General features: G+C 38.9%; 1 protein-coding gene across 2 annotated transcripts in view; it reads left to right on the forward strand.

The window, feature by feature from the left end:
* The window catches only part of IL13RA1 (interleukin 13 receptor subunit alpha 1), a 77,741-nt gene that overhangs the window by 49,389 nt on the left and 11,147 nt on the right, over nucleotides 1-17,205 (forward strand). The window contains exon 11 of one of the 2 annotated variants that reach the window (XM_070502041.1): nucleotides 1,275-3,813. The exons of the other annotated variant lie outside the window; for it this stretch is intronic. Within the exon in view, the coding sequence (XP_070358142.1) occupies nucleotides 1,275-1,367 (93 nt within the window). The 3' untranslated portion in view covers nucleotides 1,368-3,813. Of the gene's footprint in view, nucleotides 1-1,274; nucleotides 3,814-17,205 lie in introns of those variants that run through there. 2 annotated transcript variants of the gene reach the window in all.

The raw sequence follows: 17,205 nt of genomic DNA on the forward strand, positions 1-17,205 counted from the left end.
AGAGTCATTGTTGCTCGTGTTTCTGTTTTTCTCTTTTCTGTTTCCTTTCCTAAGCTTATAGAACCATAAAACTTCAGAGCAGAAAAGGAGCTTAGAAATAACCTAGTGCAGGGGTTGACAAACTTTTTCTGTAAAGGGTCAGATAGTAAATAATTTTGGCTTAGCAAGCTATTCGTCTTTGTCATAGCGACTCAACTCTGCTCTTATAGCAGGAAAACAGCCGTAGACAATACACAAACAAAGGGGCATGGTTGTGTTCCAATAAAACTTTATTTAAGGGCTGGCCTGGTGGTGCAGTGGTTAAGTGTGCACGCTCCGCTTCTCGGCAGCCTGGTGTTCACTGGTTCGGATCCCGGGTGCGGACATGGCACCGCTTAGCCAAAGCCATGCTGTGGTAGTCATCCCACATATAAAATAGAGGAAGATGGACATGGATGTTAGCTCAGGGCCAGTCTTCCTCAGCAAAAAGAGGAGGATTGGCAGTAGTTAGCTCAGGGCTAATCTTCCTCAAAAAAAAAAAAACCACGAAAACTTTATTTAAAAAAACAGGTAGCCTTCTGAATTTGGCCCTTAGACCACAGTTTGCTGGCCCCTGGTTTAGTCTAACAACTTTATTTTACAGATGAGAAGACTGAGCTCAGGTTTCACCCTTTCCCTTGATTTATAAGTAAAGAAGGCAAGGGCCAGGATATTGGCTTTCACCGTAAGAGACACACTTAAATTTGAATTTGAGATGAACTTACCTTATGCATAATTCCCTGTTCTAGCAAATGATGTTCCATGAAGCTATTAATACAGAGTCTTTCCAAAATTTTAACTGCACTAAGACGTTTGGGGACATTTTATATATTGTCTTTCACCTAAATGCTATTGACTTTTTGAGCCTATTATATCTTGGGAATAATGGTCAAATTTGAGTAGTAAGAAAATAAAGGTTGAAGTAAGAAAAATTGGCCACCCTTTTATTCTTCTTCAAAAGACTGTTTCCAATTTTGAAGATGTCCAAATTTGTTTATCTCTCGAGATAGTCATTAAATGTCTTATAACAATTCTATGCTTTCCCCCCTCTAATGTTAATTCCTGATTGTTTTGTTTCATTAACTGTTCAAATAGATGAAGATTCTTAGGTCAAAAAAAAAAAAAAAAAAACAAACAGGAAAACATACAGTCATGGTTCCGTGCACGCAAACCTAAAAATAAGCATTGGCTGTGAGTACTCAGGGAAAGAACATTGTTTAGAAGAGTCATCGTTTCTGTGTTTTCCTCCCTTCCAGCACTGGAAGAAGTATGACATCTATGAGAAGCAAACCAAAGAGGAAACTGACTCTGTAGTGCTGATAGAAAACCTGAAGAGAGCCTCTCAGTGATGGGGATAATTTATTTTAACCTTCAGTGTGACCTTGCGAAGATTCATCCCATTCTCCATCTGTTATCTGGGAACTTGTCAAATGGAAACGGAAACTACTGGACCATTTAAAAACAGGCAGCTCATAAGAGCCACAGGTCTTTATGTTGAGTCGTGCACCGAAAAAACTAAAAATAATGAACCCTTTGGAGAAGAGAGCAGAGTCATTCTTGTTGAATTATAAAAGATATCTATCTTTTGTGAAGGCTTCAAACTAGGGGACAAAACAAAAAGTGATGATTGCAGGAGAGTTAATCTTGTCAAGAGTTGTGACAACTTCCTGAGGGATCTATGTCTGCTTTGTATTCTTTGTGTCGAACAATACCAACAAATTTTATTTGTGGGGGAACTCATTTTGGGTGCAAATGCTAATGTCAAACTTGAGTCACAGAGAACATCTAGCAAGCAAAATTGATAAAATCTATTATCTGTTGTTTGGGATTCCATTGAGTAACGGTTGTGGCTATTTAAACTTTTAACAGTCCAGAATCAGCATCCCCTTCAGCAGCGTTTTCTTCTGCTTTGAAAGGCCCAGGCATCAGTGTTGGCCCTGATGATGACAACTACAGAAAAAGCAGAGGCAGCTTCTTTACCAAGAACTTTCAAAGCCATTGCAGGCTTTTAAGGGCAGTGGAGGCAGAATGACTTATTGGGTATTAGAGTTTGAACCACTGTAGTCTCTAATGATGCATTGTTTTTGTCTTCACCTCTGCTACTCAGATCAAGTACTCACTATGTGTCTAGACTGTGCTAGGCCCCCGGGTGTGAGGCACGGACTCCCTCAAAGGAGGGACTAGTTGGGACTCCTCAGTTCTTACCACTTTCTTTTTTATCACCAGTCATTTCTCAGACCTTTCGATTTTCCAGTTCCCACACTGACGTCCCCTTTTGCACTCTCCCTTATTCCCTGTGTTGTAGTCTTTCTCCTTTCATTAGGAATTAGAATATAAATCTGCTCAGAGTACCTCGAGAGCAGGGAGTAATTTGCATCTCAGGTAAAGTGTGAGTAGACTAAGAAACAATGACTAATTCTTGCATATTTTGTAGCTGTTGTGTGAGTCTGCATTTATTTGAAGGTTTTCAGCATTTACTTTTTCTCTACGCATTTTCTAAACAGAAAGGAGTTATTATCTTCACTTAGAACTTTGCTATTTGCTTAAGAAAAAAAAAGAATAGTGGTGTCTTTTTATAACACGGGCTCTAGGATTCCTCTTTTCCCTTACTGCCACAAATGGTTATTAATAGGTTTCATGTCTTATATCAAGAGCCAGCATCCAAGGCTCCAACATTTGTATTTTTTTTTTTTGCATACGCTAGGGTTCCATTCTCACCCATCCCCACTACATATCCATATATATATTCCCTCTGCTCCTCCTACTTACTCCAAATTTAAAGAAGTATGGAAATGAGAAGCCCCCCTTCAGTGTTTCTTTCCTCACACACATAGACTCAGATTACTGGTAGGATCTTAACTATACAGTTAACTATACAGATATACATCACAAGTTCTCCAGACATTCACCCATTCATATTAATCAGATGATGCTACTTGGAATTCCTGCTGTTAAGGGAGGAAAGATCAGAGATCCCTGCTCTTCACAGGTTTGGGCAAAAGCCGCAACCTGCTTGCACCGACCGCGGTGGAGGAGCGCTGTGCCCTGGCTTTTCTGCGGAAATTGGGGTTTGCAGTGATGGTAGATGTCAAGGCGCTTCCTCCCTGTGCTTTTAGTTTTGGGGTCAGATTGAGGCTGGGAGACAGGCGTGGATGTTCCACTTTGTCCTACTGTTCTCGAGAAAGAATATTTCATTTTTCTGTGTAGGAATGAGATTACTTCCTAGCCAGGTCTCTTATAATTCTGGGAAGCAAAACACCTAAATGCCTCACCCAAAGCCATTTTTCTTGTTATTTTATTTAGTTGGCAATGGGGGCATGCTTTGATATTCTCTTACCCAAGGAACTCTTGATGCTGACAGTCATGCAGCCTGGGAGTGGGGAAATTGTATTTTGTTTCCATCCTCCTCTTTTAGCAGTAAAATACTTGAGGGAAAAGAGGGCAGTGAATCATGGGAGTACCTGTGGTGGTTTGATAATTGCTGAAAAGTGATCCCCAGGTCTTGGGAGCTCTTGGAGACCTGAACACATCAGTGGGATATCCATCACTTGTAGGAAGCTAGTAGGTTAATTACTATTTTATGTCTAGCCTATATGGATTTTTTTCTCTACATACCTAAGTAAACTCACTGTAGGAATGGTCATTCTTACTCTTTCATTCAGATAAATTTTTTCTTCATCTAGGCACTGAAGGAATTTGTGAAACAATGTTAAGAACATTTTTGGTAATGCCAAAAGTTGTTTAACTTCTTATAGGAAAGCTTGAGTAAAATAAATATTGTCTTTTTGTATGTCACCCGAATGTTTTCCTTTGGTCTTATTTTTGGGAAAGTGTTGTGAGGAGTGGGTGGCGGAAGAAACTGGAGTTAAAAGAATAAATGTGAAAAAATTCCGAGACAGCTGTTTTCTCTTACAATCACTTATCACCAACTTCCCTGCTGTTCTCAGTATGCCTGTGTTTTCTAATAAAGGCATGCGCTTAGTTTGATATTAGTACAGCATTTACAAGCGGTACTTAAAGGGACATAAGTATTTGATACATTGTAGTTATAATAATTAAGGTAAATGGAGAACTGGTCTTTCCTAATATTTAGCTTAAAATAGAGTGCAATATACTTCGGGAGACTGTCATGGTATATGTGATGGGGGACCCCTGGTTACAAATTAATCAGATTAGCAGATTAGATTTGAGACTAAGAAAATCAGTTTTCCATAGCTGTTCTCTTAAGAGACAGTGATGTAGTTTCACATTTTCTGTAACTACAGCAGAATGGTTGAATGTCATGAAGGGTTTTTCTCATTTGTGTTGAGCTCTAGGAGTGGGTCTTTAGCCGAAGCACATTTGTTAATTACCCTGAATCTTTACAGGATCTAAACACTAGGGTATGGGTAGGGGATGATGATCTTGGTCAGGTTACCTCTGTAACTATCTAAAATGATCCAAGAAGATTCTGGAAATCCCTCTCCAAGTAAGTATAGTTTTGTTTTTAATAACAAACCTCCTGATTCTTAATACATCAACATTGAGTATTATGACAGAAAACACTTAACTGAGGACGCTTGAGGTTGTGTATCTGTATGAACTCTATGGAAAACAAATTCCTGTAGCCACAAACATGAGCCAGAGTGATCTAAGCACATTTGCTTTCCAGAGGAATTTGCCATTTTGTCATTTCCATGAAGTCCTGCTTTTTCAAAAGCACAACTTTGTGCTCACATGAGTAGCATATTATGCTACCAGAATATTAGTAGTTTTAGAAGAAATCAAGAGAACAAGAGGACCGGCCCCATGGCCGAGTGCTTAAGTTTGCGCGCTCCGTTTTGGTGGCCCAGGGTTTGGCCGGTTCGGATCCTGGGCACGGACATGGCACCGCTCATCAGGCCCTGCATGCCACAACTGGCTGGACCCACAACTAAAAAAATGTACAACTATGTACTGGGGGAATTTGGGGAGAAAAAAGAAAAAAAAAAGTGGCAACAGCGCAGGTGCCAATCTTAAAAAAAGAGAGAACTTTTTTCTTTTAAACCCTAATGATTAGATCAAGCAATAAATTTTTTTGTGACTGCTGTAGCTAACTCTTGGCATGCTTTTACTTTAAGCAAGGGAGGAGTTTTACTCACATTTGGATGTGCTAGATATTTTTCACATAAATCCCCAAGAAAATTTCTTCCTGGAGGTTCTTTGGCCTTTAACTGTCTTTCCTAATGGTCACACTGCTAGTTTACCATTAGCAACAGGAAAATATTTCACTGCTAGTTTTCGACATTTATTAGGCAGACCATTGTGTAAAAAGAGAAAATTGATAGTTATTGAGTGGCTACTATGTGCCAAGTTACATGTGTTATTTCACTAAATCCCCATGTGAGTCTCATGAGATAGGAGGCATTATTATCTTAATTTTACAGTTGAATAAACAAACATAAAATGATTGAGTTATGTGTGCAAGGTCACACAGCTAGTAAGGGACTGAGACAGAATTGAAAAACAAGTCAGCCTGACTTTAGAGCCTGTATAATACAGCCAGTGGTGTATTTATTTGTCCTAAGGAGGCAGCTACCCAAAGAAGAAATGCCTTATTTTGAATTATTGCCAAATTGCCCATCAACTGGAAGCCTGTTTATGAGAATTTAAATCATTTAATTGCAAAGTGAGCTTTTACAGTGTCTTAAGATTCATTCTGGCACTTGTTCGTCTGCGTGCCAGCCACGTGCCAGGGACTAGGAATTTAGAAGTGAAAAAGATTTGGCTTAGTATCAGGTGGTTAGTCAGGAGGAGGCTACTTTGTACACGGGAAAGAAACCTAGATTCGAATTAGGGAATTCCAAATGACCCTGGGTATCTCTTCCTGTCTGTGTCTGCTTCCCCAACTATAAAATGAAGATGTTAGACTTAGTGATTTATCATTCCATCCAGGGTTCGTAACAGTGGCCATAAGTTGTGGAGTTCATTTGGAAGCGAGAATCTTTGCTACAAACACTAGCAATAACATAGGCAGGTCCCTTATCTCTCTCTGGGCATCAGTGTTCTCACCTGTGAACTGAGGAGGTTGGACTAGAGTAGCTCTATTCTGACATCCAACAAAACTAAGATGGTCACTTCCGTTTTACACATCTAGAGAGTATGTTTACAGTCACCTCTTACTCCTGCTACAGGAAGGAGTGAGCTATTAGCAGTAAGTGCCAAAAATAACCAGAGGAGCAGGCCCTTTAGTAAAGTGGTAAGAACAAAGGAATTGATATACTGGATGAGCCCTGTGGTCCATCCAAATCAGAGTTTTCACAAAGGCCCAGCCATGGTTGTACCTAACAAATATTTCTTAACATGCTTTGCAGATCTTATGTCATTTTGCCTAGAAACAAAAACGGACTTTATATAATATGAATTGCTTATATAATTACTACATTTGATACATTGCCTAAAATGGAGTCCATTTGAATTCAATTCTCGCAAATTTAGTCACTGAATTTAACTTTTTGGTTTTTATTTGATCAAATTAAAACGTACATAATTTAAAAAGTCAGAGTACCACAGGGCTTATAAAAAAACAGTGGTCCCCACCGCACCCCTCCTGACACCCGATTCCTTCCCCCGGAAAATATGTCCACACTCTAGTCCCTGGAACCTGTGAAAATGTTACTTTACGCAGCAAAAGGGACTTTGCAGATGTGATTAAGATTACAGACCTTAAACTGGGAAGATTATCTGGGTGGCCCTGGTCTAATTCCTTGAGCCTTCAAAAGCAGAGAAATTTCTCTGACTGGAGGCACAAGTGGAGGAGAGATTCAACGCACAGAAAGGACTCAGTGCTATCTCTGGCTTGAGGGTGGTAGAGGCCCTGTAGAAGATGTTAGAGGGAACTGGATGCTGCCAACCACCTGAATGAGGCTGGAAGCAGCATCTCCTCTAGCACCTCCAGACAAGGGCCCAGGCTGGGCGACCCTATCTTTTCTGCCTTATGAGACCCTGAGCGGACTTCAGGCATGTTGTGCTGGACTTCGGACCTACACAAGTGTGAGATAATAAATTGATGTTGTTTTAAACTCCTTTTTAAACGTTTTTAGCTGCTTCTTTTGGTATATAACTCTACTTCTGAATAATACCTTAATGCTTAATGCTATTTTTACTTTTATTTAGGTGTAGAAATTATCAATTTCTAAATTCCTGCTATGGAAGATGAGAAACTGGCTTTCTTACATGCCCCAACACACACAACACATGCACTCACACTTCTCTTCCACAAATACAACGTATTTTGGTTAAAATATTCAATATTTACATTATATCATATAATTATTGCTCACAGTTGATCCATGTAGAGTGCCATTAACTGTACTTATTTTTCCCAGTTTGTCTCTTTTTTTGGTTTGATTTATTTTTCTCTGTACCTGTCATAAGTTCAGCCCCAAACTTTCTGACAGAACCATTAAATTCCACTCAGTATGGTCAAATATATTTGGTAAATATATTAGGTATATATTAGGTAATATATACACAAAACACAATGCCTATACAAATATATTAGGTAATCTATGAGTTCCAAACCCTCGTGGAGTTTGCTGCCATCCTAATCCATTCTGGATTGGTTGCTCTCTAGGCCTGCCATTCAGCTGTCATCCTGGGAATTCCCTTTGCTTCTCTTCTGTTAGATTCTGTTTCCTGGATCTCAGGTTGTCCTATTTCCTGCTTTATGCCCTAGTTTTGTTGGACCACACCCTGCACTGACTTCCTTAGAAAGATTGCATGGGAGGTAATTTTAATATAACCCTTCTGTGTCTGAGTATATCTTCATATATGATTAAAATTTTCACTCGGTGAAGAATTCCTAATTAGAAACAATTTCCTTTTAGAATTTTGAAAACATTTTTCCAACATGTTTTTGCTTCTAGTGTTGCTTTTGAAAAGTCCGATCCCCTATTGATTTTCTGTGTGTAACTTTTTTTTTCTGTAAGCTCTGAAAGTTTTCTTTTGATCTTTAGTGTTTTAACATTTAACAATGATATGCTTTTTTATGCATCTTCTTCCATTTACTGGGCTGGGCTTTTGTGAGCCCTTTTAATCTGAAAACTCGTCCTTCATTTTTGACACATTATCGTATATTATTTCTCACATAATATCTTCCTTTCTATTTTCTCTATTTCTAGAACTTGTCTTAGTTGGATATCGGATGTCCTAGATTGATTCTCTAATTTTCGTATCTTTCTGTCATGTTGCATTCAATTGTCTTTTGGGTCTACTTTTTGGCAGCTTTCCTTAACTTGATCTGTCTGAGCCTCATTTCTCATCTGTAAAATGGTGATGAAAGGACCTACCTGATGGGGCTATTGTGAGATGCTGGTGAAATCCACCATGTAAAGTGAACTTCAATAAATGGTAGCTGGGATTGCACCTACTATTATTCTGGCACCAATTCCTGCTTCCTTCTTATGTGAAAATGACAATCCTGCTGGCAGCAATATATCTTGCTTTTACAGTGTCATAGTATACTATTAACCTTCATTGTACTGAATTTGAAATGGCATGACATTTCCAATTTCACTGATTTTAGAAAAAAAATTCTACGGTATAAATCTAGTTAGCAATGTTAGAATCTTAGGATGTTAGAATCTTAACTGTATTATTCATGCTTCTAAAAATGCTTAAAATCCAAAGTAGTCATTTTCTTTCTTTTGTTTTTTTCACTTTTTAAGTCGTTGGGGGTAAAACCCCAGACAAACACAGATCCACTCTCCTCACCCCTGTGGTAGATGAAAACTGGAAGAGCAATGCTGGATAAATGCTCCTTGACAGGAAAATGGGTGGTTTGGAGCTCAAACTAAACATTTTCTCAGGATGGGAGTGCAGTGCAAACCTTTAATGTATGAGGATTGATGTACATTGTGCCATGCAGCCCCAAAAAAGGCTGGCCAGTACCTGCGGGTACTGAGGAGGCTAACAGACAGTTGACAAACCTCAGTCCCAAGAGGAGGCCTGGGCTATCTGTGAGTTTCACAGCCAAGAGCCGCCCCGCCTGCACATAGAGGCCCTATGGAGACCAGAACTAGAATTAGAGAGGAAGAGGGGCCAAAAGCCAAGAACAGTCTAACTTCGCTTTCTCTGTTTGTTATTCATTCATTTTTTTCGCCCTGGAGTGTTACTAAAACTATGACACGAGCACCAACCAATCAGATCTGATGTCAGCTGTAATTACCTGGTAGGGTCACACTAGTGTGTATCATTCTTGGGTTGAACAGATATTTATTGAGTGCCTACCATGTGCCCACACTGTGTGATGCTGGGTAAGTCACTTCCTTTCTCTGAGCTTCAGTTTTCCCACCTGTGAAAAAAGGAGTAAGTGATCTACAGGAGCCCCTTTGGGTCTAACATTCACAATCAATAAAATGGTAACTTGTGATTGTTTTTAGAAAAATAATGTAAGTGGATATAGATATAGGTAGATGGAGAGATATAGATACATAGAAAGAGAAAAATAGCAGCTGACCAAAGACGTGGATTTGAAAATGTGGACAAAAACAGCAAATGATTCTATGAGTTATTGTTTGACTTGAGAATTGGACTAAGAATGAATTCTATTTGTTTTATCTCCGTGATGTTTCCAAAGGCACAAGAGGAGAGACAAAGATAGCTCTACCCAAAAGGTGAGTTTGTTTTGCCAAAAGGCTTTGACATTCAGGCTATATCCCACTAGCCCTCACCAACATGCATACACAAGATATCTTCCCCCTTCCAAATCTACTACTTTCTTTTAGCATTCTCTCTCCAGCTGCTACCGCCCCAAATGCTTTCTTTCAGTGGCTGGCAGTGGCTTGTCCACTCTGGCAAGAGTCCACATTCCAGGCCTTTCCTAAGTTCTGCCCTTTTCGACTTGCCCTGCCTCATTACCTCTTCCTTTCGGTCTCTGCCTCCTTACAAGACCTTTGATCAGTTCATCCTTGCTAATGTGGTCAAGCAAGGCTAAGATGTTTGTGGGTTATTATTCCTGGATAAGAGTCATGTTACAGGGAGCCTCCCCCAAGCCATGCTACCAATTTCATGGTGGATTTTTAAAAATCTTTTATTATGGGAAAGTTCAAACATGAACAAAAGTAGAGAGGCTTTTACAATGAATGATCGACCATGTGCTCGTCATTCAGCTTCGACAATTCTTACCTGGTTTCATCTAGTCTGGTTTCATCTACACCTCTACCTATCCTCTACCCCCCACACAGCGAATTATTTCGAAGCAAATCCCAGACATTGTATCATTTCATCTGTAGATACTTCAGTATACAGCTCTAAAAACTAAGGACTCTTTTTATTAAAAAGAAATAACTGAAATACCATGATCGCATTTAAAAAAATTAATAATAATTGCTTAATATTATCAAATATCCAGTCAGTGTTTACATTTCCCCAATTGTCTCATAAATGGTTTTTTTCCTATAATTTGTTCGAATCGGGATCCAACAAGGCTCATGGTAGATTTCTGAATACCGATGCTTTGTGGTATATAGGGGCAAGGATTTAAGAACAAACAATTATTTGGCCCTCGAAACCGTACTACATTGGCATCTAGTAACGAATATGGCCCTGTCGCCACGAAGTAGCTTTTTCTCCACTTCCAGATTGCTGTGACTAAACATTAGCTTAGTCTCCCACTGGACTCCGGAAAGTCTTTATAAGAGCAGTAAGGCATCTGTGAAAGAAGCAAAACTTCAAGTTTGGCCTTGAAATTCAAAAGTTCTTACACAACCATCACATAGTTTTCCTTGGAAAGGAAAAAAACCCTGCACGCATGTACACACACACATATAAAACAGCAAATGCCACCTTTAATATGTCTAGGGAATACTTTTTTTGCAAATGGCAATACAAAGCAAATCTGTGTTGTATCATTTTTTCCTTCAGGCTAAAGACCAATAAAAACATGTTGCAAATGTGATGTTGAAAGAGCACTTCAGCATGGATTAAGACTGAAGGGTGCAACCCCTTTATGATGTTTTTAAATGTGCTGAATGTTTGAAAGCAGGGTGGAAAAACAGGCTTATGAGTCTGAATGTTGGGTTGAGGACAAATTATGCGGGGTTAAGTATGTGCTCCTCAAACATGCTGAGTGCGCTCTTAGTCATGCAGCTTTCGGTAAGTTGCTGCCTTAAACACCATTGGGAAATATTGGCATACCCCATGTGAGGATCACCAGCAGGATGTAGTACATATATTGCAGTGAAGAAAGCTGATTAAATTGAACTGTGGAGGCTAGGAGCAGCATTCCTGCTGCCAGGACATGCTCTTTTCCACTTTACTTTTTTATTCATTCATTCAAGAAGGCTTTGAATGAACGTAGATTATGTGCAAGATGCTGTGGTGGACTCAAAGGAGAATAGGACATGCCTTCTGTTTTACTGTTTCTTTTTTTAAATTTTATTATTTTTTATTGAGTTGATAGGTTACAATCTTGTGAAATTTCAGTTGTACATTATTGTCTGTCAGTCGTGTTGTAGGTGCACCCCTTCACCCTTTGTGCCCACCCCCCACCCCACCTTTCCCCTGGTAGCCACTAATCTGTTCTCTTTGTCCACGTCTAAATCCCTCATACGAGTGGAGTCATACAGAGATTGTCTTTCTCTATCTGGCTTATTTCACTTAACATAATTCCCTCAAGGTCCATCCATGTTGTTGCAAATGGGACGATTTTGTTCTTTTTTATGGCTGAGTAGTATTCCATCGTGTATATATATATATATATATATATATATATATATACCGCATCTTCTTTATCCAATCATCAGTTGATGGGCACTTAGGTTGCTTCCACGTCTTGGCTATTGTAAATAATGCTGCAATAAACATTGGGGTGCATAAGACTTTTGGAATTGCTGACTTCAGGCTCTTTGGATAGATACCCAGTAGTGGGATGGCTGGATCATATGGTAGTTCTATTTTTAATTTTTTGAGGAATCTCCATACTGTTTTCTATAGTGGCTGCACCAGTTTGCATTCCCACCAGTGGTGTATGAGGGTTCCTTTTTCTCCACAACCTGTGCAACATTTGTTACTATTTGTTTTAGTTATTTTTATCATTCTAATGGGTGTAAGGTGATATCTTAGTGTAGTTTTGATTTGCATTTCCCTGATGATCAGCGATGATGAACATCTTCTCATGTGCCTATTGGCCATCCGTATATCTTCTTTGGAGAAATGTCTGTTCATGTCTCCAGCCTATTTTTTGATTGGGTTGTTTGATTTTTTGTTGTTGAGTTGTGTGAGTTCTTTATATATTATGGATATTAAGCCTTTGTTGGATGTATTACTTGCAAATATTTTTTTCCAGTTAGTGGGTTGTTTTTTTGTTTCAATCCTGTTTTCCTTTGCCTTGGAGAAGCTCTTTAGTCTGATGAAGTCCCATTTGTTTATTCTTTCTATTGTTTCCCTTGTCTGAGAAGACATGGTGTCCGAAAAGATCCTCTTAATACTGATGTCAAAGAGTGTACTGCCTACATTTTCTTCTAGAAGCCTTATGGTTTCAGGTCTCAGCTTTAGGTCTTTGATCCATTTTGAGTTTATTTTGGTGAATGGTGAAAAAGAATGGTCAATTTTCATTCTTTTACATGTGGCTTTCCCGTTTTCCCAGCACCATTTGTCGAAAAGACTTTCTTTTCTCCATTGTAGGTCCTCAGCTCCTTTGTCGAAGATAAGCTGTCCATAGATGTGTGGTTTTATTTCTGGGCTTTCAATTCTGTTCCATTGATCTGTGCACCTGTTTGTGTACCAGTACCATGCTGTTTTGATTACTGTAGCTTTGTAGTATGTTTTGAAGTCAGGGATTATGATGCCTCCAGCTGTGTTCTTTTGTCTCAGGATTGCTTTAGCAATTTGGAATCTTTTGTTGCCCTATATGAATTTTAGGATTCTTTGTTCTATTTCTGTAAAGACTGTCATTGGGATTCTGATTGGAATGGCGTTGAATCTGTAGATTGCTTTAGGTAGAATGGACATTTTAACTATGTTTATTCTTCCAATCCATGTACATGGAATGTCTTTCCATCTCTTTATGTCGTCATCCATTTCTTTCAGAAAAGCCTTGTAATTTTTGTTATATAAGTCTTTCACTTCCTTAGTTAAATTCACCCCAAGGTATTTTATTCTTTTTGTTGCGATTGAGAATGGTATTGTGTTCTTGAGTTCTTTTTCTGTTAGTTCGTTATTAGAGTATAGAAATGCTACTGATTTATGTAAATTGATTTTATACCCTGCAACTTTGCTGTAGTTGTTGATTACTTCTAAAAGTTTTCCAATGGATTCTTTGGGGTTTTCTATATATAAGATCATGTCGTCTGCAAACAGCGAGAGTTTCACTTCTTCCCTCCCTATTTGGATTCCTTTTATTCCTTTTTCTTGCCTAATTGCTCTGGCCAAAACCTCCAGTACTATGTTAAATAAGAGTGGTGATAGAGGGCATCCTTGTCTAGTTCCTGTTTTCAGGGGGATGGCACTCAGTGTTTGCCCATTGAGTATGATGTTGGCTGTGGGTTTGTCATATATGGCTTTTATTATGTTGAGGTAGTTCCCTTCTATCCCCATTTTGTTCAGAGTTTTTATCATAAATGGCTGTTGGATCTTGTCAAATGCTTTCTCTGCATCTATTGAGATGATCATGTGATTTTTATTCCTCAGTTTGTTGATGTGGTGTATCACGTTGATTGATTTGTGGATGTTGAACCATGCCTGTGTCCCTGGTATGAATCCCACTTGATCATAATTTATAATCCTTTTGATGAATTGCTGAATTCGGGTTGCCAAAATTTTGTTGAGAATTTTTGCATCTATGTTCATCAGCAATATTGGCCTGTAGTTCTCTTTTTTCGTGGTGTCCTTGTCAGGCTTTGGTATCAGCGTGATGTTGGCCTCATAGAATGTGTTAGGAAGTGTTCCATCCTCCCTAATTTTTTGGAATAGCTTGAAAAGGATAGGTGTTAAATCCTCTCTGAAAGTTTGGTAGAATTCCCCAGGAAAGCCATCTGGTCCTGAGGTTTTATTCTTTGTGATGCTTTTGATTCCCTTTTCAACCTTTTTCCTTGTGATTGGTCTGTTCAAATTGTCTGCTTCTTCTTGACTAAGCTTTGGGAGATTGTAGGAGTCCAAGAATTTATCCATTTCCTCTAGGTTATCCATTTTGCTGGCATATAGTTTTTAGTAGTATTCTCTTATAATCCATTGTATTTCTGTGGAGTCTGTTGTTATTTCTCCTCTTTCATTTCTGATTTTGTTTGTCTATTTGCTTATTTCTCTCTTTTTTTCTTTGTAAGTCTGGCAAAAGGTTTGTCAATTTCATTTATCTTCTCAAAGAACAAGCTCTTTGTTTCATTGATCCTTTCTACTGCCTTTTTTGTTTCAATAGCATTTATTTCTGCTCTGCTTTTTATTATTTCTCTCCTTCTGCTGACTTTGGGCTTTGTTTATTCTTCTTTCTCTAATTCAGTTAGGTGTAGTTTAAGATTGCTTATTTGGGATTTTTCTTGTTTGTTAAGATGCGTCTGTATTGTGATGAATTTTCCTCTTAATATAGCTTTTGCTGTATCCCATATGAGTTGGTATGACATGTTATCATTTTCATTTGTGTCCAGGTATTTTTTTGATTTCTTCTTTAATTTCTTCAATGATCCATTGCTTGTTCAATAGCATATTGTTTAGTCTCCACATCCTTGTGCTTTTCTCAGCTTTTTTCTTGTAATTAATTTCTAGCTTTATAGCATTAAGATCAGAGAAGATGCTTGTTATTATTTCAATTTTTTTAAATTTGTAGAGGCTTGCCTTGTTTCCCAACATATGGTCTATCCTTGAGAATGTTCCATGTGTGCTTGAGAAGAATGTGTATTGCACTGTTTTTGGATGGAGTGTTCTATATATGTCTATTAAGTCCAACTGTTTCAGCTTTTTGTTTAGCTCCACTGTCTCCTTGTTGATTTTCTGTCTGGATGATCTGTCCACTGATGTGAGTGGGGTGTTGAGGTCCCCTACTATTATTGTGTTATTTTTGATATCTTCTTTTATGTTTGTTAATAGTTGCTTTATGAACTTTGGTGCTCCTGTGTTGGGTTCATAGATATTTATAAGCATTATTTCTTCTTGATGAAGTGTCCCTTTGATCATTATATATTGGCCTCTATGTGTCTCTTTACCTGACCTACCTTGAAGTCTGTTTTGTCTGATATAAGTATTGTGACACCTGCTGTCTTTTGTTTGCTATTAGCTTGGAGTATTGTCTTCCACCCCCTCACTCTGAGCCTGTCTTTGTCCTTGGAGCTGAGGTGTGTTTCCTGGAGGCAACAAATTGTTGGATCTTGTTCTTTAATCCATTTTGCCACTCTGTGTCTTTTTATTTTTTATTGGAGAGTTCAATCCGTTTACACTGAGGGTGAGTATTGATGCATGAGGGCTTACTGCTGTCATTCTGTTGCTCATTTTCTGGTTTTCCTGTGTTTCCTTTGTTTCTCGTCCTGTGTGTTTTAGCCTACCCATTGACTTCTGAAATTGCTTATGCTGGGTTTCTTAGATTTTTCCTTATTTATGTTTTGTGTCTCTGTTCTGTTTTTTAGTTTAGTGGCTACTCTGAAGTTTGTATTTGGAATCTCATGTATAACAAAATCCATTTTCTGGTGGAGTCTTACTTACTTGGCCGAGACTGTTTCAGTCCCTCTCCTCCTCCCCTCCTAAATTATTATTTTCATCTCTTATTCCAACTTGTGTTGTGAGTTTGTGGTTAGAGTGATACGATTGTCTTTGCTTTGGTGATTTCCTTCCCTTTATCCTAATGCTATAGTTGAATATTTGCTATCCTATTCCGATTTTATCTATTTGTCTCCCTACTCTGTGTTTTGTGACCCCTTTCTCCCTTTTTTTCTTATTTCAGGTATGAGAGCCTTCTAGAGAATTTCTTGTAGTGGAGGTCTCGTGACTATGAAGTCCCTTAGCTTTTGTTTGTCTGGAAAAGATTTAATTTCTCCCTTATATCTGAAGGATATTTTTGCTGGATAGAGTATTCTTGGCTGAAGATTTTTATCCTTTAAAGTTTTGAATATGTCACTCCAATCTCTCCTAGCTTGTAAGGTTTCTGTAGACAAATCTGCTGAAAGTCTGATAGGGGTTCCTTTGTAGGTTGTTTTCTTCTGCCTTGCTGCCCTGAGTATTCTTTCTTTGTCATTCATTTTTGCCATTTTCACTACTATATGCCTCACAGTAGGTCTTTTTTACATTGACAAATCTAGGAGATCTGAAAGCTTCCTCCACACACATTTCTCTCTCAATCCCTAGATTTGGGAATTTCTCTTTGATTATTTCGTTGAGCACACTTTCTGCTCCATTTTCCTTTTCCACGCCCTCAGGAATTCCAATTATTCTTAAGTTGCATTTTCTCATTGAGTCAGCTATTCCTTGGAGATTTTTTTCAGTTTTTTTACTTCTTAGTTCTCTTTCTTCCTCTGTCTGGAGCCATTCAGCCCGTCTATCTTCGATTATGCTAATTTGCTCCTCTATGGTGTCTACACGGGCATTCAGGGAATCTGTATTCTGTTTGATCCATTGTATTTTTCATCTCTAGTATTTCTGATTGAGTCTTCTTTATAGTTTCAATCTCTTTTGTGAAGGAACTCCAGAACTCGTTGACTTGTTTCTCTATATTTCCCTTTACCTCATTGAGTATTTTGATGATAGCTATTCTGAACTCATCTTCACTTAGTTTACCTATTTCCAAGTCCTCAGGACATACTTCTGTGTTTTTGTTGTTTTCCTTGTGGACTGGAGCTTTTATAGATTGCTGGATGGTAGAGTGGCTTTTGCACATGATGGTAGTATTCAGTGGTAGTTACAGCCTGTCGCCACTAGAAGGGGGTGGAGAGCCGTGTGTTCTGAGCCTTCTGCCTTCAGCCACGGTGGCAGTGGATGGTGCGGTTTGGGGAAAGAGGGACACTTTCTCTTGCGTGCTGACCTGAATTTGGGTCAGCTCTCGGCTCTCTGCTCTGCCAGGGCCCTGGCTTGATGGGGTTCCCCCACGTGAAAGCTTTCCCCCATGAGAGGGTTTCCACTGCACAGGCAGTGGGAGTCCTGGACGATCACCGGACACATGGCCCCTCCCCTGCTCCTTCCCTCACCCATGGCAGCAATCTCAGTCTCTATGGGAGGGAGAAAAGGTCTCTCCTACCCCATTCCAGCTCC

This window comes from Equus asinus, chromosome X (genome assembly GCF_041296235.1).
Source record: "Equus asinus isolate D_3611 breed Donkey chromosome X, EquAss-T2T_v2, whole genome shotgun sequence".
In the NCBI taxonomy this organism is placed as follows: Eukaryota; Metazoa; Chordata; class Mammalia; order Perissodactyla; family Equidae; genus Equus; species Equus asinus.